Consider the following 23,974-nt stretch of genomic DNA (forward strand, 5'->3'; position numbering starts at 1 on the left):
CAGTGTATGTAAATTCTTTGGGAAGCAGTTACAATTGTTGCCCATCATCCAGCCAAGACTTGTACAATGCACTGTTATAATCAATGTGTGTGTGTGTGTGTGTGTGTGTGTGTGTGTAAGTACAGTGGAGGGTTCATTTGTGTGCGAAGGCAAATCAGAGGAGGAGAGCAGCTAGCTCCAATCTACTGGGCATTTCCCTACCAGCCCTCTCTCCTTCTATCTCTCTGCTGGATTAGAGGCTAGTTTAATCTCTCTTTCTCTGCTTCTTCTCTCCTCAATCTCTCTCCCTCTTATTTCCTCTCTGTCCTCCTATCACCCATGCTGCCCCATCTCCCACGTTCCCTCCCTCCTTCTTCATCACTTTCTCCATCCATCACTCTTTTTCGCCTTCTGCCTTTTGTTCAGCCATTTCCTTCCTGTCTAGCTCGCCCTCTCTTTTTCCATTTTCCTTCTTTTTCGGCCTCAAACCATCTGAGCCCTCAAAGTCGCTTACCCTCAACCCTGCTCCCTCCCCCCAACCGCCCCTTCACCATGGTTCTTTACATTGTGGATCAAGGCATGTCACCACTTTAAAATTCAGCAAAAAGTACTGAAGGGAATTCTCGACGTGTTTTGTGAGATCCCCTTAAATCTTGTTTGATAGCTTATTCCTTCAAAAGGATTTACTGTAGATTTGGACTATCTACTGGCAGAAAGTGTTCATAGTCCACTGTTCATACCAAATTATCCAGTCTTTCCCTTGTAGCCTTGTAGCATCACAGGGTGTCACGTTGGTTGCAAAGAAGAAATGAAGATCCTACCTCCAAATGGTTGCACTCAGTTTTGGTGTTTCCTGGTTCTGAATGATAAAATCTGTAAAGAGGCAAATATTTTAGGAAGAATGTGCAATTCATGGTTAATAATTTCAAATAACAGTAGGAATTTGACTTTGCAACAATCTTTTTTAAGGTTCAGGTGTCCAAATTTGTCAGAACAGCAGTTTATTTGGTGTATATATTTCAGGAATATTATTTCTTTGTGCTGGTTAGAGGGGTAGATATAGATAATAGTGTGCTGTAGTATTGGCAGCAGTTGTGGCAGGACCCATATAATATTATTTCTGCCCTGCCTGACTGAGCCGAGCTAAATGAGTTCCATGTAATAACCGGCTCTGTGTGCAAACAGCCCCACGTGATTGTTGAAACCACAGCCTGAGCATCCATTTCTAGATCTTTCTTTCTCTTTCGCTCTCTCCCTTTCATTCCCTCACTCGCTCATTTGTGTGGATGAAGGCAGACACACACACACACACACACACTGGGAAACACACACAGTTGCACTCTCTCATTCCCATTCCCCCCTCAGTTTTTTCTTTATTCTTATGGGAGCAAGCCTGGGGTCTGATGTTTTTAAGGGTATTTCTTTTTTCGAGTTATTCCTTTCATCATCCCCTTATTTAGATTTTCTATTTGTTTTACTTTGTCTTTTTTTTAGAAGACAGGATAGAGAGAGACTGAGAGAAAGAGAGAGACATAGATAAGTATTTTTAGCTCTATGACCTATTTCTCCAGTGCTACCTAAATGACTGTCAGTCAGCTCCAATGCTTTGGGACCTTGCATGACTTCCAGCCAACAAATTTGGAATTTGTAGTTTTGTTTGGTTGCAACTTGTAGTCCAAATGCAAAAACAGTGGTGGGAGTGAGAAGGAAAGAATTAATAAACAAAAATCTTAATCTCTCCTCTTGTCTCCTTTCCTCAGTTTTATCTCTTCTTACTTGTCATTCCCCATTTATATTATTCCCAGTGTTTGTGCTTGTCCAGTGGATCTCTATCAGGAGTTGTCAAGGGTGGAGTCAACACAAACCAATGGCTGCTCTCCTCTGCAGCACTTTAATAAGGATGCAGACTGGGGGCTGGAGGGTGGAGGGGCTAAGAAATGTACACATGCACACACACACACACACGCACACACACACACACGCACACACACACATGTACATCCAGATACAGAGGTAGAGAATCCATTGCCATAATAAGAGGCCAAGTGCAGTGGTGATAAATCTCACCTGAAGGAGCTGTTCAGAGGCAGATTGCCTTACCCTGATGTACTGCCCTCAATACACACTGCAGCTAGCTACGGGCTATATACACCCACACACATAGACCAGGAATGCATGTACATACAAATACAAATAGATGCCATGCATAAGTAGCATGCACTAATGTCAGTGTGGAAGCATACGTAGGCAAAAATATGTAACTATGCAACAAGAAACATGCACACAGATGCACAGACAGGGCCACGATTCACAGTTTTATAGGGCTCTAAGACAACCACACCCACTGGACAACGAAGGAGACACACACAGGAAATGAAATACAAGTCTTCATTAAAACCACACATAACAGGTAATACAAAGTTCTGACAGAAATGACATGATCTGTTGCATGGCTCAGCCTTTGTCTACCTTCCTCATTCTGCCTTTCTGTGTGTCAGATCCCCCGTCATGTTCAAATATGCAAACAGTCAGTTGCAGATACACACAGGGATACACACACATGCGGAGATGTGGTGCTGTGACAGCAATTCAAGAAAACTGACGTTTTCCAGCTGGTAGCGTGGCAGACATCCGCTTGCGCATGTGCGCACACTGCCACACACACACACACACACACACATACATCCATGTCTGTCCATCTGTCTGTCTGTAACTGTCAAACCGAGTGTGCAGCCTCTGTCTTTGTGACTGACTTGCATTACACACAATCACTAAGGTATGTCTGTACCTGTTTTCCTTTTTCCTTAACTCACACACACAGTGTGTGTGTGTGCATGTGTGGTGCATGTGTGTGTTTATTTGTGTTTGTGCCCCTACCTGTGCATGCACGTGTCTGTGTGTGTGTGTGTGTGTGTGTGTGCAGCCCCTGTATATATATATATATATATATATATATATAGAATATATGCTACCACTGCAGCCTAGCAATCTTCAGAAGAACAGGAAATGTGTTCATGCGCACATGCACACACACAGATTGAGAGAAAAAAGACAAATCATTTCACTCAGAGTGAGAGAGTGAGGGGGGGAATTGAATTGAGGGTGGTGAGGATGAGGGGAGCTGGAGGGAAAAGGAGGAGGGGTGAATTGGTAAGGGTGATATTGCATAGTTTAATCTGTTGAGTTCAGCCATGGAAGGGCCGGACTGGGGGAGGGGAGGAACAGTACAGTAGTAGGTCGCCTGATATTAGTCCTCCAATGTGCACACACACAAACGCGCGCGCACGCACACACACACACACACGCACAAAGCTCTATAGGCCAGACAACATCACTGTGTGTGTGTATATATATGTGAAAGTGTGAGTAACTGCACAGATGGACAATGGTGGATGAGACAGGTGTGTGGACCAGGTGTACAGACTTGAGTATGTAGGCACAAGTGTTCTTAAAACTAACTCATACGCACAGAGCTAACAGCCATAGTCTTGCCAGCATTTGCTTACAAATCTTAAGTGCAAATCACTCCCATGCAACCTGCCCTCAGCCATTTACATGCAGACTAATTCATTTCCTTCCAGTTTAATGACCTCATTTTACCCAGTTGGAAACCACCATTGAAATGAAATCCTTTGTTAGGGCTGACGTTTTTTGAAATTGTGGACTCATTTTTATGATTTCTCCATGTATCTCATTGGTTTTTCCAGTGATTTGCTTTCACCTCTAGGGGGAGCCCTCTGTTTCTCTATTAGTTTGAGAACCAGCTAATTGGTGTGGTTAATTGCACTGGAAGCAGCAAATGCTGCCGGCAGTGTATGTGAGTGTGTTTCAGCAGAGTGTGGATGCAGCAGTGGACTGAGAATCAGCATGTGTTGAAGTGGACTGCACTTCTGCTGGATGGGACTTGAGGGATCACCCAGAGATTCAGACAATAGCTTTCCCAGGGTGGGGTGACTGTGCTTTTTAGGAAGACTGTATGTCTACTGTCTGCAGGAGTGCGTGTGTGTGTGTGTGAGTGTGGGTGGGTCGTGTGTGTGTTCGTCTCCCAGTGTTACCAGTTTCTTCAGTGTTTTCATGGAGGCTTCTCCCTCCCTGCTGTTTGCTTAGTGAAAGCTGAGGCGGAGAGCTCAATGTGGGTTTAACTTTCACACACACGCAGGGACACACACACACCTTCACTACTTGCTTCAGGCACTCTCATTCCATTTTCATCATCTAATCTTGATTTAGTGTGTGTGTGTGTGTGTTTGTGCTTACAGATTGATAATATTGTATGTCCATTTACATATTTGTTACATTTCTGTGTGCATACTGCCTTAAAGTTCTTAAAATTGTGTGTGTTTATGAAATGTTTGTGTGTGTGTCTGTGTTGGTGCAGGTGAAGGTGTCCATGTTGTTTTGTGTCCTTGCACAGCGTAGGCTAGTGTAATTGTCATTTCTGTCATGTCTGCTTGGACATTTTTGGTAGTCAGCTCCAGTTTGTTGGAGAGATGGCAAGATGCCAGTGAATTCCTAAAGCTGCTACTATTTCTCCCTTCACTTGTGAGTCTACGTGCCTCTATTAGTGTAAAATATAGCTGGAATCAAGCCAAAATACAAATAAATGTTGAAATTATTACAAACATGAAAATGAATGGATTTGTGGAATGAGTCTTCATGGTGAGTGAAGTGTATATCCACACTTGTTGTGTGTGTGTTGGTGCAGAATGGGTTTTCAGCTTTCCTTCATTAGCTGTGTGGTTTGATCATAGGTGGTTTGGTTTTTCTGTGCTTCTCCTTGTGGTCTGTGTTTTCGCCAACTGCTTGGATGGTAGGACCACGGTAACCACAGGCCAGAGTGGTGCAACTGTGACAATTCCTACTCTCCATGGAGGAAAATCCTCTGTGATAACATCTCGTCAACAGCAGCTGAGCCCACCTTGTCCATGCACAATAAATAGTTTTTGGGAGACACCTTTATTGGGAGACTGTTAGCTTAGCTTAGCACAGAGACTGAAAGTAGCCTAGACGTCTTTACAAAAACATATTTTGTATGGATTAAACAAACAAGCTAAACTGTTGATTAGTGAGGTCCTGGGTGCTCGTATGTAGATTATCTTGATATCTGTAGACAAAGCCATGCTAGCTGTTTCCTTCAGTTTTGAGTCTTACTGGTAAGCTAAGCAAACAGTCTCTCAGCAAGAAAGCAAATCTGCGTATTTCTCACAATTTTAAGTTTCATTTTATTACTTTAAGATTTATTACTTTATTTTGCTGTCATGTGTACAATTTACCAGCATTTAGGTAATACTTTATCTTTTCATTATTACATTATTACTTTGCCCATGTGAGTAAAAATGAAACTCGTGTAACTGATGATTATATGAGATTATTTTGAAGCTTTCTCTGAGTTCCACTCATGGATCTGTGAGGCAGTAAGATGGTTCTGAATTAAGAATAGGTGTATTTCTTTGCCATTCAGGTTTATTATTTTATTTAGCAAGCAGGCCATGAAAAATAGCATTTGACGGTTGTGCTCTTTCCAGTGTTGCCGCTCCCTCAATGGTATTTTTGAATCAAATCTAAGAAGTGAAGATTATCATTTTACAAATTGATGTAGAGATTCTGATTTTCTCTGATGGCTACTTCTAGCTGAATTAGGGGTTTCATGGTCCAGAAAATGTGCCTGCATCCCTGTTTTAAACGACGGAACTAAAAGATGAAGTGTCATCAGTGAGCCACTTCTTTTCACAGGTCATCCTGCTCTGTTATTGCAAAGTTCTCTAGTGGGTCCTCTCTTTGTCCACCCTCCGTGACTTTGTTTATTTCTGTGTCTCTCGCTGTGAGTGTCACGAGACGACAAAGTTTTCAAAGTTGTCCCCTCATCCACACCCACTCCAGCACCAACACTACCACCCACCCACCTACCATTAGTTGTAATACCAACACAGCCAATTTCAAATAAGGTCTTGGCCATCAGTCTTGCAGTGGGACAGATAGAGTCACTAACGACCTTTTTCCAATTCAGTAATATAGCTCCATTCAGGCCATAATCTCTTTGGCATACAATTAGTTGAACTTGATAAGTCAGTTATTTCAAAACAGAAAAAAAATCTTTCAGATATAGTCCTTCTTGTTGCCAATAAAATAAATAAATAAATAAAAAAATTGCCACCCAGTGAATAACAATCCTACCTCCAAATGGTTAGTGATTAGAGAAAACTAAAGTCAAGCACAGATTGAAGAAATTATAACAAGGCATTAAAGTGTGTGATCAAATCATGGCCAGACAAATTAACTCACTCTTCATCTATCAAATTCAGTTTTGAGGGCTACACTAATCAAAATATTGGTAAAATTTTGTGTAGAAATGAAGTATTATATAGAGTAAATGGTGGTCAGTTGAAATGATGATGCTAATAATATGAACAGAGGCTTTCTTGTCTCTCCCTGAGTGGACCTGCTCTGTGCTGGGATCCCAGACTCTCACACTATTTCAGATAAAGACTGAACATGCTAACATTACTTAAAGATTAAGCTATAGCTGAAGCTAGCCTGCCTTGTTCCTCTTTGCCACTTTCATCGTGGCCACCTCTTTTGTCTTTTCTCTTTTGTTCACGTCTTCTCCAAACTTTCTCTCTGCGTATCTCCTGTTCAGTCTGCACTAAGTGCCTTAGCTGTTCTCCCATATGAGCCTCCAAACAGGCAAACAGTCATGCAGCTCTCCTATCACAATATAATGAGATTGGGAGCACCCAAATTGAAAGAAGCCATTTTCTACTGCTGTCAATTTATTATCGAGGAGGGGACCGACTTATTCCAATACCTCTAAAGGCAGCAGTGGAGAGAGGGAGGTGATGGAGAGACGGAAAGGAGTGGGTTTGAAGTGAGAGGGGTGCCGAGGGAGGAGGTGGATGGGATCTCAGGGGTGAGCTGTTTTGCATTTTGAATCTTTTTTTCCCCTAACTCAGTCTCTTTCTCTCAGTTTGGTCACTAGTGCAGCCTTGAAGTCCAAGTCTTTTACTCACCATGTTCCTTTTAATATTTTAAAAAGAAACACGTAAGACTTTGTGGACCTGTGTTTTCAATTGCATGTGTGTGTGTTTGAGCAGCTGAGAGTTTTTATCCTCCCTCTTCATCACTATTTATATGCAAACAGTGGGTCCACTTGTATAAGAGGAAGTGGTTGTCTTTCTGCTTTGGCCACATATCTGTACGTACAAAACCTGATTTAAAATTCAAGCATTTAGGTGTCGCTTTTATCCGCAGTGACTTAAGTGAGTCATATGTGTGGGTGTAACCTGCTATTTTGTGGACAGCCTCTACCCTGTTCCATTTGTCATTTGTTTATTGTAGACTACAAGGAGGATCACTTGCACAGCACTAATGCATGGTGAAACAATGACGAAAAATTTCTAGTGACGAACCTCCAACGGGGGCCATAGAATACTCTTTAACAGGCGTCGAGCTGTACAGAATTGTCTTCATAGGGAGGCAAGCAGCTTATTCCCAGCGACACATTAACAGACACGAGCACAGCATGCCCCACATATTGACGCCCCGATCACATCCTTTAAATGTCAGACGTCCAGCGACAGCCCGCGAGGTTACAGAACTGGTTTACGAGGTTTTGAAGATGCCATGCACAAGCTTGTCAGACCTCTCCAACATCTGTGTGATGGTAGAGTTGAATTTGTCCTTATTTCCAACCAGAACAGTTGATTATACTTGACATTTTCACAAGACCCCACTCCCCCCAGTCTTTCTTCATTTGAAAAATCAGCTTTAATCCACTTTCAGGACATTAAACTGTAAATCTTTTTTGTTTGAGTGTCAAAAAGTCACGTCTTTCCAAAACTAATTTTGCTTTTGTTCAGCTTAAAGATGATTATCTGTTCTGTTTTCTACCTTTTTGGTGTGTTGTTGTAGCAGATTTTAATAATTACCCCACCTTTTACGTTTGTTTGCTTTTTCCTGTTAATTAGCTGATATCTCAAAAACCATTTAACAGATTTCAGTTATATTTGTTAGACATTTAGGCCTGGGGCCAAGAAGGAACTGATTAGATTTTGGATCATTTTACAAGTTAAAGAATTGTGTGCATTTTATGCCTAAAAAGCAAGTTCTTTTTCTTCTGGGTTCATTGAATCAAGGCAAATCCATGTGCAGTTGCCCCAACCCTAACCCAGTGTCTTCCAAAACTGTAATGCACAAGCCCCCTGAAAATGATGCTTTGTTTTTTGATACACAATTACAATTTTGTCCTTGTGTGCCAGAGTAGCCTTTTTTAAAGGAGTAATATTACACTAGAGCTTCTAGTATTTACAACAATTTAATTTATCATATGCATTTAGCCTTGTGGCCTTCATCAGAGGATAGTTGCAGCCTTTTTAAAGGGGAAGTACACTGATTTGGGTGTACTACTGCATAATGAACTATATGAATGCCTTTTGTGCCTCCAAAGGGAGCTGTGTGGAATCTGATAGGCTACATTTCAGGGTCACATTAGCTACTAGTATAATACATTAGCATCTATTACCAAACTACTTGAATTGCATTGTAGGTGATGAAGGCACCAATATCTGGTTCTGCCGCATTGATTTTGGAAAAAAAAAAAAAAGTAAGTCTGATAATGGTATAGGATTGCAATATACAACACACTATTGTGCAATTGCAATCAAACTTTGATGAGAAGTTCACATACTCTGAGCATTTCTGCAAAATTAATCAATTAATCAGTAGCACCTTTTAGAAGCTACACAGAAAGAAGCCAGCAAAGCTTTACCTGCAGCTGCACCACACTGTTTTCGAGGGGTTGCTGTTGGCCCTGTTTGCGTGTGTGTAGGTGTAGCTGCAGCTTTGTGTGTCCTGCATTTACCTTCTGTATGGCAGTGTGACCTTGATGTCTGCACGCAGCAGGAAGACACTCGAGAGGAGTGATTAACAGGAGAGAGACAAAGAGAAGAGAGAGAAGTGCAGAAAAAGATGAAAATTAACAACAAAAGAAAGAGTAGCAGAGTGTGAAAGTTAAATGTGCAACAAAATAAAATAAAGAGGAAGACGAAGAAGGGGGAGAAAAGGGGAGAAGGAAAGTAGGGTGGAGTGGAGGAATGACTCACCACATATCTATTGGTTTTTTCTTCTTCTTCTACAGGCAATCTGGAGGTGCAGTCATCAAGAACAGGTAAGAAATGAGAGATGGGAGGGAGGAGGGGGTGAATGGAGAGAGGGAGGGAGAGAAGGAAGGAGGAACAAAGACAATATAACACTGAATGGTAATCAAACTCATACTTGTACAGGTGAGAAGATAGAGAGCATAGAATGTCCTCGTACTGAAAAATGTGTTACTGTAGCCACTGCATGTGTGAGAGTGTGTGTGTGTGTGGTTTGAGCAGTGTGTAGCCAGCTCATCTGCTGTGACCCAGGTTAATAGGACATCTCCATGGCTCACCTACACACACACACACCATAATCCCCCACCATGACTGTCTGCTCGCTGCCCCTTTTGACTTACACACATGCACATACCCACAGACACACACATAAAAATGCCCCCTGCACCTGTCCTTCTTTTTTTGACTCATACACACCCACATGCACACTCATACACAAGCTCATACACACCTTTAACCTCCACACACCCTTCCTGTTTCTGTTTTCCTCCCTTCTCCTTTGCTGCCTTCTGTCTCAGTCTTGGTGAGGAGTTCTATAAGGAGGCCATTGAACACTGTCGCAGCTACAATGCCCGTCTGTGCGCCGAGCGCTCCATGCGTCTCCCTTTCCTGGACTCCCAGACCGGCGTGGCCCAGAGCAACTGTTACATCTGGATGGAGAAGAACCACCGTGGACCAGGTGTGTGTCTCTGTGTGTGTCTGAAATCTAGGCGAATAAAATGGCATGTGGTCGTTTGAAGCTTGAGGAGAACTCCGGAACACTCTTCTTTGTTGGTGTGTGCGTTATGTTTGCCAGTTACACAAATGATTCTCTCCAGTCATTTGTCCTGCGGCTTCCTTCCTTCCTTTCTCTGCTCTGCTTGTTGTTGTCTCTCTGTCTTTCCTCTCTCCCTCCTCTCATTTCCTCCTCCTCCTTTTTTTCAGGCCTCCTACCTTTCACACCTCAACTTTTGTTTTTACTTTCCCCAAAGGTGTTTCCTCATTGCTTTCTCCGCCTCTGTAACATCAGTGTATTTTGGCAGGGAATCAGACACCCCTGTAGGCAATGATACGCCTCTGGCACCAACTATTCCAGCGAGAATGCACTGTGTGTGTGTGTGTGTGTGTGTGTGTGTGTGTGTTAACGATCTGAGTTTTTATGCCTTGTCTGTCGTCATCTAGTAGAATTCTTCCAGTTGTTATTATTTATTTTTTTGGTATAACTTGACTAGCATAGAATAGTTGAGAATTAAACTGAAATTTGAATTGATTTACATTTTGCACGTGTTTAAGATCCAAAGTTTATTTCTCTTTGGATGTCTTCAGTGATTTTTAATGGCTGCTTATTCATCAGTGACAAGAACGCCATAAAAAATTTCCAAAAACAACAAAAGGTACTTTATTTTTAAAACCACATTAATATTAACAGATAACATTTAACCAGTTACACTACATTGCTATATATTTTAGCCCTGCTGCAAACTGAAATATCTCAACAGCCACCCATTGAATTAATATAACATTTTCTACAGACGTTGATGGTCTGCTGAGGATGCATTCTGACTCGTTCTATGGAGCCATAATGCTTGAGGTTCAAAATGAAATGTTCTGACAATTATGAATTTCAATAAAATTTGGTTTAGAGTACCATATATCCCCCATGGATAATTTGGAATAACTTTGGTAATGAAAGATCTGGAGAATACACGAGTCCCATCATCCTCAGCTGTACATTGTGTTTATTGCTAAGTGACAAATGTCACCATTCCAACACAGTAAACTAAGATGTGTTAGCGTTTAGCTCGAAGCACTGCCATGCCTACACACAGCCTTGCAAAGCCACTGGGGCTGTAGACACTTGCCTACTTTAATCACACCAAACACTGAAGTTAGTCAAACAAAATTAAGACATGCGTAATGCTAATATTCTATCATGTCACACTTGGATTATTATTTATCTAATCATCCATTTTTGTTCATGCACTAATGACTCATGGTAGAATCATGGTAGTGTGTCTTATAAAGTAACTGTGTTTTCCTCTGTATTTCAGGTCATGCTCCAGGTCAGTTGTACACATATCCTGCTCGCTGCTGGCGCAAGAAAAGGCGGCTAAACATCCTGGAGGACCCACGGCTTGTACCAATAGAGTTCAAGATTGGTAATTAAGAAGCAATTTTAGTAACTTTGACTGCTGAAAGAATTGCAATATCTGTCTATCCACAGATGTTGCATAGTACATATTGCTAACTGTAAATTGATGCTGGCCACTTTGAGTTTCTTAAAGTGTCTTTTAACCCTTTTAATTTAAATGTAACACTTCGGCTTGCGGTTCTGTTTGCAGCTCCGTCTCATCACTGAGTGTAGCGTTTGTCTCATAACTAAAGGAAAGTTAGCTTAGAGTTAAAGACATTTTTTACATATTCTGCAGCAGGTGGGTTACATGAGGCACAAGTTTCTGTAAAGAAAATGTGGACATCTCGAGCAATGTACAGTCATGTTATATTTTCAGATGATCACTCCAGATTCAGTACACTGCAGAAGATTAAGTACTTGTGAACGTGTAATCATGACCCAACAAAAATTTGTTTCCACTGGTCATTGCCAGCTCAGCTAAGCATGTCAGCATGACTGTGGGATCTCTTCTGCTTCTGATCGTAATTCCCTCGTTCTCCAGACTATGAAGCCTCACTAAAGAAGGAGGGGGGCATCCCAGACGGTCCTGTGCTGGAGTCTCTGCTTGCCGGGGAAACCCTGGACAAGAAAGTAGAAACCAAGGAAGAAGAGCCAATGAGCGAGTGTCAGGTGAGACTTTCTCTTCCTTTTCGCTCTCAGTTTTTCTCTGAATTCAGTACTTTGCTGTTCTGTGTCCTCTTTTTGTTCTCTTCTTATGCCAGACTCTCTCTTTTAATCTGTCTGCATTACCCTCCGTGTTTGTGTTTCTTTGTCTGTCTCTGCCTTTGTCTCCCTCAGAGTGTATGTTTTGGTGGTGATGCAGGCTCCCACAGCTCTGAACCCCCCCTCCCACCGCCCACCCTGCACAGAGTGTGTGCATGCTTGTGATTGTGTGTGATTGCACTGCAGCAAGTCTTGGTGTTTTGCAGGGATTTCACTCACATTTTGTAGAGCAACCATGCGAATACCTTTTTTGAAGGACATTGCTCCTTGTCACTCTTAATCCAACATGTTGCACTCTGTAACTTCTGACTAAAACTTATTGCTCATCTGGCTGGAGTATTTCAGTGGCTGGAGAGAGTTGCTCTTGCATTCAGATGGACAGCTAATCAATCAGCAGCAGAGTGAATGGCCCTCACAGAGGCCTTTTTGAGAACTAGAATTGTGTTTACAGTCTCTAATCCAGGACTTCTCCTGACACCAGCCCAGCTCGAGGCTCACCCAGGCAGGCATTATTCCATCACAAATCCATGTGCACACTTTACTCCACACTTTTTTCAGACCTTTTATGACTGAGTAGCACAGATTAGCGTTTTGGAATAACCACAGTTATGTTAATGTGTTTGGGCGGCACGGTGGTGCAGTGGTTAGCACTGTTGCTTCATAGCAAGAGGGTTCCAGGTTCGAATCCCGGTCTGGGCCCTTCTGTGTTGAGTTTGCATGTTCTCCCTGTGCCTGTGTGGGTTTTCTCCGGGTACTCTGGCTTCCTCCCACAATACCAAAAGAAAAAAAAAATTATTGGCTACTCCATATTACCCCTAGGTGTGAGAGTGTGTGGTTGTCTCTCTTTGTGTGTTGGCCCTGCGATTGACTGGCGACCAGTCCAGGGTGTACCCCGCCTTTCACCCGTAGTCAGCTGGGATAGGCTCCAGCTCCCGCGTGACCCTGACAGATAAAGCGGTATAGAAGATGGATGTTAATGTCTTTTAACATAGAGCTAGCACTTTCCAACAATGAGGACAATTAAAATCCAAGAGCCTCTTGTCTCAAAGGGGCAGTCCACTGATTTTACACACACTGAAAAGAAAAAAAAAAGAAACCAGCTAATCTGTCTGACAGTCCATCTGCGTCTTTCTTTTTGCATCTCATCCATAGAAGCTGCTGGTTGGGGATTTCCCTCATGAACTAGAGGTGGATGAGATGGAGGAAGACGTTCCAAAGCGCAAGAACCGTACCAAAGCACGGGTAAAACATCTATGGCATGTCATAGTTCAGTTTTGTTTTCTTTCTTTAATTTATAGTGTTTACACTGCACTAGATAGTCAGAGTGGAAGAGTGAATCTAGGAAGCCAAAGTTTGTAAAAGTGGCCAAGATGAAGCTTGCAGTCAAACTGTCATGTGAAATTTCATTCTGCTGCCCGTCTGACATACAGTCAGTCAGAGTACAAGGAGTTCTGGTTTCACCATGAAATGAGAATAACCATCAGTAATTCTGAAATACAAGACCTAGATAAAATCTGCTACATTTGCACAACCCATATACTTCTAGTGTACAAGTTCTGTGTTGCTGGAGTCACATGAATATTAAAATGATTAAATAAAAGCTTAAATGCATCCACAGAAATGTCACCTTTTTTTTCCTAATTCGTGGTCTGACCCTATGATAGATGATTTATTGTATTTCATAAAGTGAGTTTGACTTCTTCATCTGGAATCATTTTGTGCTTTCTCTCTTTTCCTGAGTCTGAAATGTCATCTGACAAATCAACAGTTATTACAGAGAATGAATGCAAAGAGATCCACAGTTTCAATTCATGCTGGGACCACCTTTTTTCACAACTTTGATTAGATCAGACAGTTTTTTTTACCCCACTCTTTTAGGGCATCCTATGGGAAGATAATCAAGTGTTAACAATGTGTTCTGAAAGTCATCACACACGCACACGCTCACTCACACACAGACTCAAACGCATACACACACACATGCTCACTCACAGACACCAGGGTTGCTAATTGGAGCTGTTGCTCCCCTGCTAGGTGTCATCAGCCCCCTCCTGCTAGAAGTGGAGCTTTACACTAAGAGCAGATGATTAGAATGCAAACGTCTGTGTGTGTGTGTGTGTGTGTGTGTGTGTGTGTGTGTGTGCGTGTGTGTAGAGACAGGCTTGTGAGGAGTATTATATTGGTCTCTTTTTATTGTGTATGCGTGCGCACAGAGAGTTTATGTGACAAATGTGGAAGTTCAAACTTTTTGTGTGTAACTTATGCATATGTGTGATTTTACATGCTGTCTGAGTTCTCACAAGTGTGTGTGTGTGTGTGTGTGTGTGTGTGTGTGTGTGTGTGTGTGGTCTCTGCAGGCCTACGGTGTTGGGGGCATGAGAAAGAGACAAGAACCGCCTGCCATTGAAGACAGAGACAAGCCTTACGTCTGTGATAGTGAGCGATGCAACTTTGTTTCTTCTTACTCTTTTTATTCTTGAGTTACACACACAGAAAACGTACTTTTTACGCTGTGTGTATGTGTGTGTGTGTGTTTGTTACAGTCTGTGGAAAACGCTATAAGAACCGCCCAGGGCTGAGTTACCATTACACTCACACACACCTGGCAGATGAGGAGGGGGAAGAAGACTCTGAGCGACACACACTACCCTTCCAGCGCAAGAACAACCACAAGCGTGAGTCTGCCGTCTGAATCTTAAACACACTTACAGCTGTACATCTGTCCATCAGCATTCATCATTTACTTCATGTGGGGTGTTATAGTTGGCTGGGCAGGCTGATCAGGAGTCCTTAGATATTGAACCAACCTGTAGTTTAGGGTCAGCAGCTTCATTCCAACAATCCTCAATAATCATATTATCAAGAACTATTGATCATCTTGGAGTTCCTCCTGTTGTATTATAGATAGCTACAGTGCTGACTGAGCCAAATACATCGTGCACTTGTGTGTTAGGAGTGTAAGATTTCTCCCAGTGGAGTACTGGGTTTAGCTGATTTCACCAACTCTCACTGATACCCTCTTCAGACTGAAGCAGTGACACAGGTTAAAACAGTGATTGCTGTCGATCAAAGTAGGCCATCGTCAATAATACGACTTATATAACCCAACTCTTGACCAGGTGGTTGGACGTTGGCTTTGCGGAACCGAAGATCGAATAAAGAGAAAGTGAAGAACAGTTAAAACTCTTTTAGATAATGGCATAATGCAATTTTGTGTAATTCTTACGTGTGTAATTCTTACAGTCACAGATGAGAGCTTCTGTAGAGACAGTGAAAACAAGGATTAATCTGTCACTTCGCCCTAATATGAATGGGGACAACAGGGCTTTAGCATGCACCGAGTTGAACTGCATTGTATGTGCATCGTTTGCATTAAAAGCAGTTTTACTCTGATGGTCACTACACTTTTGCTTGTTGTTGCCTGTCAGAAGCACAATATGTAAGTCCAGATGTGTTGAAGGTCACCACACGACACCTCAGGATTTACGTGGTTGCCCCAAGGCTAACTTAGCCCAAGGGTAATTTTATCTTTTTCTACAATGTACAACATACCATTTAACCTTTCATTTTCTGGGCTTCTGTAGCCCAGGGCAAACGTATTAAAGGTCAGACAGTCAGGTAGAATCCACAAGCAGCTACCAACAAGTACAGGCAATCATGTTGGTCTTGATAATATTACTCAGAAAAAAAGGGGACTATTTACATGCAGTACAAGGACAAGTGTTGGTGTTTGCAAGCATACTGTATGACAAAATACTGACTTACATACATTACAGCAAAATGATCAGTACTCACCTGAAAATGTAAAGGTGAACATCATTCTAGTGCTATAAAGTTTTAAGGTTTCTTTGTCACTATTCAACAAGGTTGTATAATGAAATGTGAGTTTTAGCTTCTTCTACTAAACACACAAAGAACATACAACAGAAAAGTTTTTTCTTTTAATGTCCCATTATGAAGCAATTGTTGATAGCCAAATGTAATGCCAATGGGACAATGACAGCATCAGCATTTAGATTTTACAAACCTCACTTTTCACAATGCAATTTTGTCTTCCAACTCGACTGGATCACCAGTCGAGTTGTCTATTTCCACTTTGAATTCAAATAATGAAACAGAAAAATGTTTCTGTCATCACCTATTTGAGTTAATGTAACACTTCAGATAGTTAGAACAGCTGCTCCAACATACATCATCTCTTCAATCAACACTCATCAGCTCGAAATAGCTGTCAGCGAGTAAACACCCTTCATGCACTCAGGGAAATTTCCAGCTCGCCGTGTATTTACATATTAACCTTTATTGTACTTTCAATTTACAGAACACAGTATAGCTGCAGCTATCAATTGCTTAATGAGTATCCATCAATGTGCTGGTCCAGAATATCATGAGCGAGTAATGAAGACCCAAAGTATCACTTACTAATGCCTCCAGCACTTCTTGCCAGACAGTCTAGGTTTGTACGCAGAAGGTGCAGGTACAGATGCTTTTTGTTATGAAGTGGCATGAAATACTGTAGATTAATACAATCAAAAATATTTAACCATGTTATTGGCATGGCTCTGTGAATGTTATTGTGGTTAGTTAGTCAACCCACCACAAGATGTCTGAAGAGTACCATCACCTCTGAGTACAATCTGCAGACTTATCATTTTATGGAAACTGAATCTATTCAAGTTTTTCTTCCTCCACTAATGATTAATGAAATTCCAATTGGGTTCTTAAAGCAAGCCAGCATATATCAGCCATGTCATTACATGGAACAGTTTAATGGAAAATGTCATTACTTCCACTGCCATTTGACAAGTTATGATGCCCATCATGAAGTCATCATGAAAAATGTCTCATGTTCATCTGGTTCTTGGACCATTCACTCACACTGAATATCAGTGTGAATTTCACTCTACATCACATCTGTCCCTATGAGATCTTTTGACTTATATATAACAAGATGAACTGCAGAAAGTAAGTGTGAGAGTTATTGCATTTTGGCAGACTTCCTGAAGCTGTAAAGGGGCCTAATGTAAAACGTAGTGGGACAAGGGTTTGTACAGGCATTTAAACAGCAGAGCATGATTGTCCAAAGATCACTTGTGCAGTAAAGTGAATTATTGTGTACAGTATGTATAACAGTACTGTGGGTTGTAGGCATCCCAAGACTTTGCATCACAATGCTACAGAGGTTCTGTCATATATAACATAGGTACCATAAGAGAGCAGTAAAGGCTGGTGAGCAAATAAAACAAATCTTAAGGTTTCTATGAACAGGTCATGAATCAGACTTCAAACCCCTTCAACAGCTGCAGCATCCACACTAACCGAATTGCCCACCATCTTTGTTTCTTTGTGGTTATTTATTTCCTCCCGCATTGCAACTTTCCGTCAGTGTGTGGTTTTTGTTCCTTGTTGTCTTCTGTCTGAGTTTTTTAGGACACTTCTTTTAAGGACAATAGTATGCTTTTATCCTGTGGAGGTTTGTTTTTTTGGTCACTAATTATCACCGAAATGGCTACAGTTATTCACACTCAAAAACAGCAATAGCAATAACTGTGGAAATTTGAAAAGGTTGGTGCAGACAATTTATCCACTGTCTTTGTTCCTGCTGGTCCTAAAACAAGCAATTTGCTCACAACAGAATGTAGAAAAATACACAAAAACATACATATCCAAATATTATAAGTGTACGTTGCACTATGACAATATTCACACTGAAACTATGCTGCTTCTCAGTTAATTGGCAGCGCGTGTTTTTAAATTGGCATGTCTGACAGAACAGACTGGTCCAGTATGTATGTGTGTGTGTGTGTGTGAGTGTGTGTGTGTGTGTGTGTGTGGCCATGCTGCAGTCTTAGGTCTCTCCAGTGAAGGAGAGCAAGAGAGACAGCATTTGAATCGTTTAATATCCCCCATCACTCCCTCCCAAACAGTCAGTAATCACACACACACACACACACACACACACATGCACAGACACACACATGCGCGCGCACACACACACACACACACAGAGAGCCTTAGAAAATGCAATCTTCTCTGCTGAAATGAAAAAGGAAGCTTAGCCTTTTAGGTTGATGTGTATGTGTGGGTCCACATGAACAAGTGCACATGCATTTGCATTTGTGTGTGTGTGCGTGCCATTATAGCCTTCCCCAATTTGCTGAGCGTCATGGAGGAGACCCTCCACCCTTCAGTATATTGCCACATATGTAATAATATTAATATGGCTCCTGTGAATGAGAGCACCCCTGTATGCATAATTCATGCTGTCTAGACACTATGGTATGTATGCTGCATCCACTACACAAAAGGGAGCTGAAACTTATCACAAAAACTATGAAACTGTCTTTTCTGAACCTTATCCAGCTCAATTCTATCTTACTGTTTTTCCATCAGTGTGATAAATGAGAGCTTATTCCACCAGGAGATGAGATTTTCCTTCCCTCTCTTTCTCTTAGTCCATCTTTCACCCATTTCCTCGTCTCCTTTTGCTCTGCATCCTTACTTAACCCTCCTCTAGCATCCCTCCTAGCCGCTCATATTCCCTTCTCTTCTCTCTTGTTTTGCTTCATCTATCATCCAGCGTTGAGTTTCCTTTTAATTTATTTCTTTGTTTTGTGTCTACACTCCAACCGTTCATCACCACCAGAATCAACTACCACTACTAAACCTCTCCATATATCTGGATCCCAGCTGATATACTATTTACTCAAAATGAGCAGTGCCATTAAAATTCATGACTGCACCACACACTATTGTTTTTTTCTACTCTTCTTCTACTTCTTTTCCTCCAAACAGAAGGTTGGAAGTAGAGAGGGAAGGAGGGAGGGTGGAGGGGAGAGTTGGATGAAGGAGGGGGGCTCTTTTGGTATTGATGCGATGGTGGTATGGGTGGGGGAAGAAGAAGAAGAAGAACAGTAGGAGGAGGAGGAGATGAATAAGGGGGATGTTTACTTTAGGGGTCGGCCCTGCAGTGTCCACCTGAAAATTGGTTTTGTGGGTATGGAGAGAGAGCAAGCGAGAGAAAAGGAGGTAAATGAGAGAGTGAGAACAAACTAGACCGAAAAGTAAAATAGGAATAAGATAAATAGATTGCAAGAAGGACACAAACTGAGAGAAACAGCAACTGTGAATGAATGAAAGAAATAAGAGAAAGACAGAAAGATAGGCAGAGAGGAAGGAGGGTGGTGGTGGTGGGGTAGTTGTCATTAAATCCCCCCTCTCAAATCAGAGCTGGGGCCACTTTATCTGGACGGACAGACGGTCCTACGGTGGGGAGCAGCAGGGACGCCCTGAGTGCGTGTGTCTGCATGTGTGTGTTTAAAAAGCACACAATAGACACACATGCATGTGCATTTCATTTGGTGTGTGTCTGTTTGTTCGTCTGTGTACCACCGAGCCGTGTGAACACACTCTATGGGCAATCATGCCCAACTTTGAGTGGGTATGTGTGTGTGTGTGTGTGTGTGTGTGTGTATGTGTGTGTGACATGTAATTGAGCCCTTTGAAGGTCAGCGTCCCTCTGTTCCTACTCACCATTGTTGGTTGTTGTGTCCCCCACCCCTCCAGTTTTTTTTTTTTTTTGCTTTGTGTCTCAAAATGGCCTCCCTGTCCTCCTCCCACTGTCTGCAGACAGAGGAATGAAGGACGAATTTTGATCAACCAACATCAATATAAAACAGCGCTGAGAAGCTAAAATGGCCACTCCCCACTCTGTATCTATTGTCACTCCGATGTGCAACCCGACCTCCTTTTCTTCCTCTCTCTCCACACCTATCTGTCTTTCTCTTCTGAATAACAGCAGAAATGATTTGAAGTGTGGTAAGATTCTAACTCTCGTGTTTATTGCTGTAGCTATTACAATGCCATTTATAGCCGTATCACTGGGCAGATACAGATGTGTTTCTCTACAGGGATAAGTCAGTCAGTTGACTGGCCTTGTGGTCTCAGTCTTAACGTTACGTTACTCTGTCTGCCACCAAAGCTTTTCAAACATGTCAATTCTAACTATGATTTCTTTGTGTTAAACTTAAGCATTTAAGTGAGGATTTTATTTTAAATACTCTTAAAGTAAAGTAGATTTCTTAATTAATTTATTTTTTTTTCTTTACCCACAGTCTTTCAAAAGTAATGTCAAAAACTGGTGGAGAATTCCTAAGCCTGTTAAATTGCCCAAAATTCCCAGTTTTATTGACCATCATCTCTTAAACTTATTTCCAGAGAGGCCCAGCAGTATGTGAAAAGATGTCATTGTATTTTAATAAACACTCATGCCTAAAATTGTCTAGTATCCATGAGCGCATGCATGGGTACAGCCACAATAGGAAAACTTTTACATTCTGATGTTATTATTTTCATGCCTGCTCTTTACAGTAACACACTTCATTTTAATTTCATTTAATTTCCAGTCTTCCAGTGGAAAAACAGATTGATCTGATGTCCATTTATGTCATATCTCTCCATGTCAATACAGCACATGTGGAAACAGAGAGCAGCCAGTCCTCTCTGGATGTCTTCTGAACTTTTCACGTACACCGGCATTCTTCCTCAGCTTTTGATTGGCCAGTTGTTGCCGGTGCTGCACGGCGCAGGAAAGGAAGGGAGAATTGGCTGTTGCCTAGCAATGTGGTTGCCATAGATACCGCCAGGGCTCCCTCCTAAAGAGTACACTGTTATGTACATTGAAAAGAGAGAGAGAGAGAGAGAGAGAGAGAGAGAGACTGGAGGAAAGGGAGGGAGGAGAGGTATGGAGAAAATAAAAAAGAAGGAGGACAGATAGAGAACAAGAAGAATGGAGAAGTTAAAGCGGAGGGGGCACAGAGGAGTTCATTAAGAATAACATAAAGAACAGGAGGAGAGAGAGTACAGACAAAGACAGAAGCAGAGCGAGAAGCAGAGAATTATACAAAGAAAAAAAAATCTCTTCATGATTCATCATATACATTCCCCCAGACAGTTGGGGTGGTGAAGGCAGGGTAATATTGGAGTCTGCGTCATTTGGTATTCTGTCTTAACATGCGGTGCTGTGGCTTGCCGACTGGTTGTTTTGTGGTTCCTCAGTTGTCTTGGCCATGTTTGGATAAGCCTCCATGCCACTACAACACTCCCCACCAATGATACAACCACCCTGCCCACCCCAAATCTGCCCTCACCCACTATTCATCTCTATCTGTCTGCTTGTTGTTGGTTTTGCTGTCTGTGGCTGAATATAAAAACATAGCAAGAAGAGGAGGAAATATGAATCAATATATGCTGTATTCATAAATTATTTCTACTATAATATAAACAGCGAACATGTGAAGTGACAAAATACAATAATAGTTTAATGCCTGAAACTTTTCCACATTCTAGTCTAAACTCTGTTAAATTACTGTGCCATTCATGTGTGCCAAAAAATTATGTCTTTTACAACTCTGGATTGCATTGACTGAGATGCTAATTGTAGTTAGCACAGGCAGCGATACCCACCATGAAAAAAAAAAAAACCCAAAACACAAAGAAAACTGCACCACCTACAGAAAGTCACACTCCCGGTTCCTGTGCAAAAATGCCACTAAAGATGGGAGGCAGATTTCCACTTTTATTTATATATTTATTTTTGGAAAATTCTCCCTTTTATACGTATGCTGTTTTTCTGGCCCAGCTGGTCATTTCTGACATTTGCACATGACAGTAGGATGGTTGACACACACTATAGTGGACCATGTGAGGTTGGGCACGATTCAAACAGGATTTCACAGTCCCATTCCCAGCCGTCTTTCTCCCTGGAACAAAATAGGATTAATAATTTGCATTTTAACTCTTCACTGACAGGGGCACAAGCCTATAGTGGCTAAGTGGCTCTTTTTAAGTATGTGCACAAAGCATAAAGTACAGAGTCGTGTGTCTATGTCTGTTTCTTTACATGCGTGATAGTCAGTTACAGTGTGTTTTTGCATGTATGTATCTATTTGCCAAATGCGCACATATCTGCAGACTGCAGAGTCTGACCGTGTGTGTATGTCTCTCTGTTTCTGCGGGTCAGTGTGATTACAAAGCATCCACAGATCAAGTTTTATTATGCACCAAAACTGTCTCTGTCCTCTTTACTTTGCAATGTCATCTCTGCACACAAGCTTACATTACACACACACAAATGCATGGATCCAGACCCACAATGCACTGGGAGTTACGCAACCTGCTGACTGGACATGAGTGAAAGTAGCACTTGTGTGTGTGTGTGTGTGTGTGTAAGGGTGACGGGTGGGGTAGGTTTAGAGGGTGCAGAGATGGGAAAGCAGCAGAAATGGCAGAACAGAGTATGGCATTGGTGCAGGCATTAGTGTGACAACAGATGGATCACAGAAAGAGTTCCAATTTCCTCTTTGAGAGTAAAACAGGGGGAAGAAAAAAATAGAGAGACCAAATAAGGATAGGGAAGTGAAAAAATGAAGCACAATGAAGCGCAGAAAAGAGATCGAATCAGCGGCTGAGAGCGCAGCAGCAATAATGAGAACGCATGAAAGTGCAGAGAGGAAGAGGGAGGAAGACGATGGGAGAAAGAGTGAGAGGAGGACGATGGAAAGAGAGAGAGGCAGACAGGAAGCCAGTGACTTTTCATCTGTGACTGTCGCTTTCCATCCGACTGCACCTCTGCCTCCTTGTCAACATAAAAACCTGAAGATGTCTCCTGGAGCATTTGGGCTTTTGTGTATGTGTAAATGTACATGTGCGTGCATTTTTTACTTCCATTTGTTTATCCCTTGGTTTCTTGTTAAAATATGTAAATTTTTGTCACTGTAATTATGTGTGTGCATGTGTGTGCGTGTGCGGCTGGATGAGGGTTACAGGGACTCTCATTCATCACAGTAAAGAGAGCAAGTGGGGGATGGAGCTGAAACTGGACAGCAAAAGTTATTATGCAAACGCTTGGTTGTAAATCTTTGAGTGTGTGTGTGTGTGTGTGTGTGTGTACACGTCACTGTATGTGTGTGATTGTGGGCGTTTTCATCTGCATGTGTGCTCTCATTGTGCTTGTGTGTGTGCGTGCTCACTCCTGAGAGGCTCTTCTCATTAAGCAGCGAGGCGACAGGAGTGCAGAGTGTGTGTTTTCACACACCACTGCACTGATACAACGGGAGCCACTTTTGTCGCCTTCCTTCTCTCCTTCTTCCTCATCTTTCTCCTCCTCTTCCTCCTGTTTTTCTTTCTCTTTTCTCCTTTTCTTTATTTGTTCTTGAAATTTTTTCCCGGCTCCTCCTTATTCTCTTCTTCCTCCACCTCCACATCCTCCTCCACATCCTCACCTCCTCCTCCTGTCCTCCAACTCCACTCATTTCCTGCAAGTTTCGCATTGTCAAAAGTTGTGACCTGGTACTTTTTTATATCTCCTTGGTTGAGCTGCGTACTATAATATCGAGTGAAATCACTACAGGCCGCTGATTGGTCAGAAAATAGTCGTCTGCGTTCCGATGTAGGACTTCTCAGACTCTCTTGTCTCGCTGGGAACGTCCTATTCTGAAACAAGATTTGTCTCCTTGCAGTGAGAAACAGGCGTCCCTTCCATGTCCTCCATTGTTCTTGTGTTTGTGTCGCATTGAAAAGTACCTGGTACCAAAAGTGATTTGAGTCGAGCCTAGCTCAGCCGAGCCGAACTGGGCCATGGCCTTTCAGTAATTGTTAAGAACAGATTCTTAAAGTGAGCGTATTCACACTCAGCTGTCTCTTGCAAATTCACAACTAAGCCTGAGTCTTGATTAATCAAGTTTTGTCATTTTTAGCCACTACAACTTGTGTTTCCTTGTCATTGTCTGAGCTCATTTTTATGTGTCTACACAACAGAATAGAATGGAAGTTTAACGAAACATGTTAAATCATATTAATCAGTTCAACCGAATGTCATGCAAATGTCAAATGTGCTTTCAAACCACGGAGCCTAGGAGAAAAAAGAGTGGGGAAAAAGATGAGAAAAGTGTGGTTGAAGAGAAAGCGA

At 42.0% G+C, this 23,974-nt stretch overlaps 1 protein-coding gene across 2 annotated transcripts in view; it reads left to right on the forward strand.

Moving 5' to 3' along the window:
* dpf1 (D4, zinc and double PHD fingers family 1) overlaps nt 1–23,974 on the forward strand; it is a 37,253-nt gene that overhangs the window by 2,401 nt on the left and 10,878 nt on the right. Inside the window, exons 2-8 of one of the 2 annotated variants that reach the window (XM_046388870.1) lie at nt 9,113–9,142; nt 9,650–9,810; nt 11,162–11,269; nt 11,786–11,913; nt 13,159–13,248; nt 14,364–14,442; nt 14,550–14,681. In XM_046388870.1, coding sequence (XP_046244826.1) covers nt 9,113–9,142; nt 9,650–9,810; nt 11,162–11,269; nt 11,786–11,913; nt 13,159–13,248; nt 14,364–14,442; nt 14,550–14,681 — 728 coding nt within the window. Of the gene's footprint in view, nt 1–9,112; nt 9,143–9,186; nt 9,811–11,161; nt 11,270–11,785; nt 11,914–13,158; nt 13,249–14,363; nt 14,443–14,549; nt 14,682–23,974 lie in introns of those variants that run through there. The other variant, XM_046388869.1, reaches the window with a different exon arrangement.

Source organism: Scatophagus argus, chromosome 5 (assembly GCF_020382885.2).
Source record: "Scatophagus argus isolate fScaArg1 chromosome 5, fScaArg1.pri, whole genome shotgun sequence".
In the NCBI taxonomy this organism is placed as follows: Eukaryota; Metazoa; Chordata; class Actinopteri; family Scatophagidae; genus Scatophagus; species Scatophagus argus.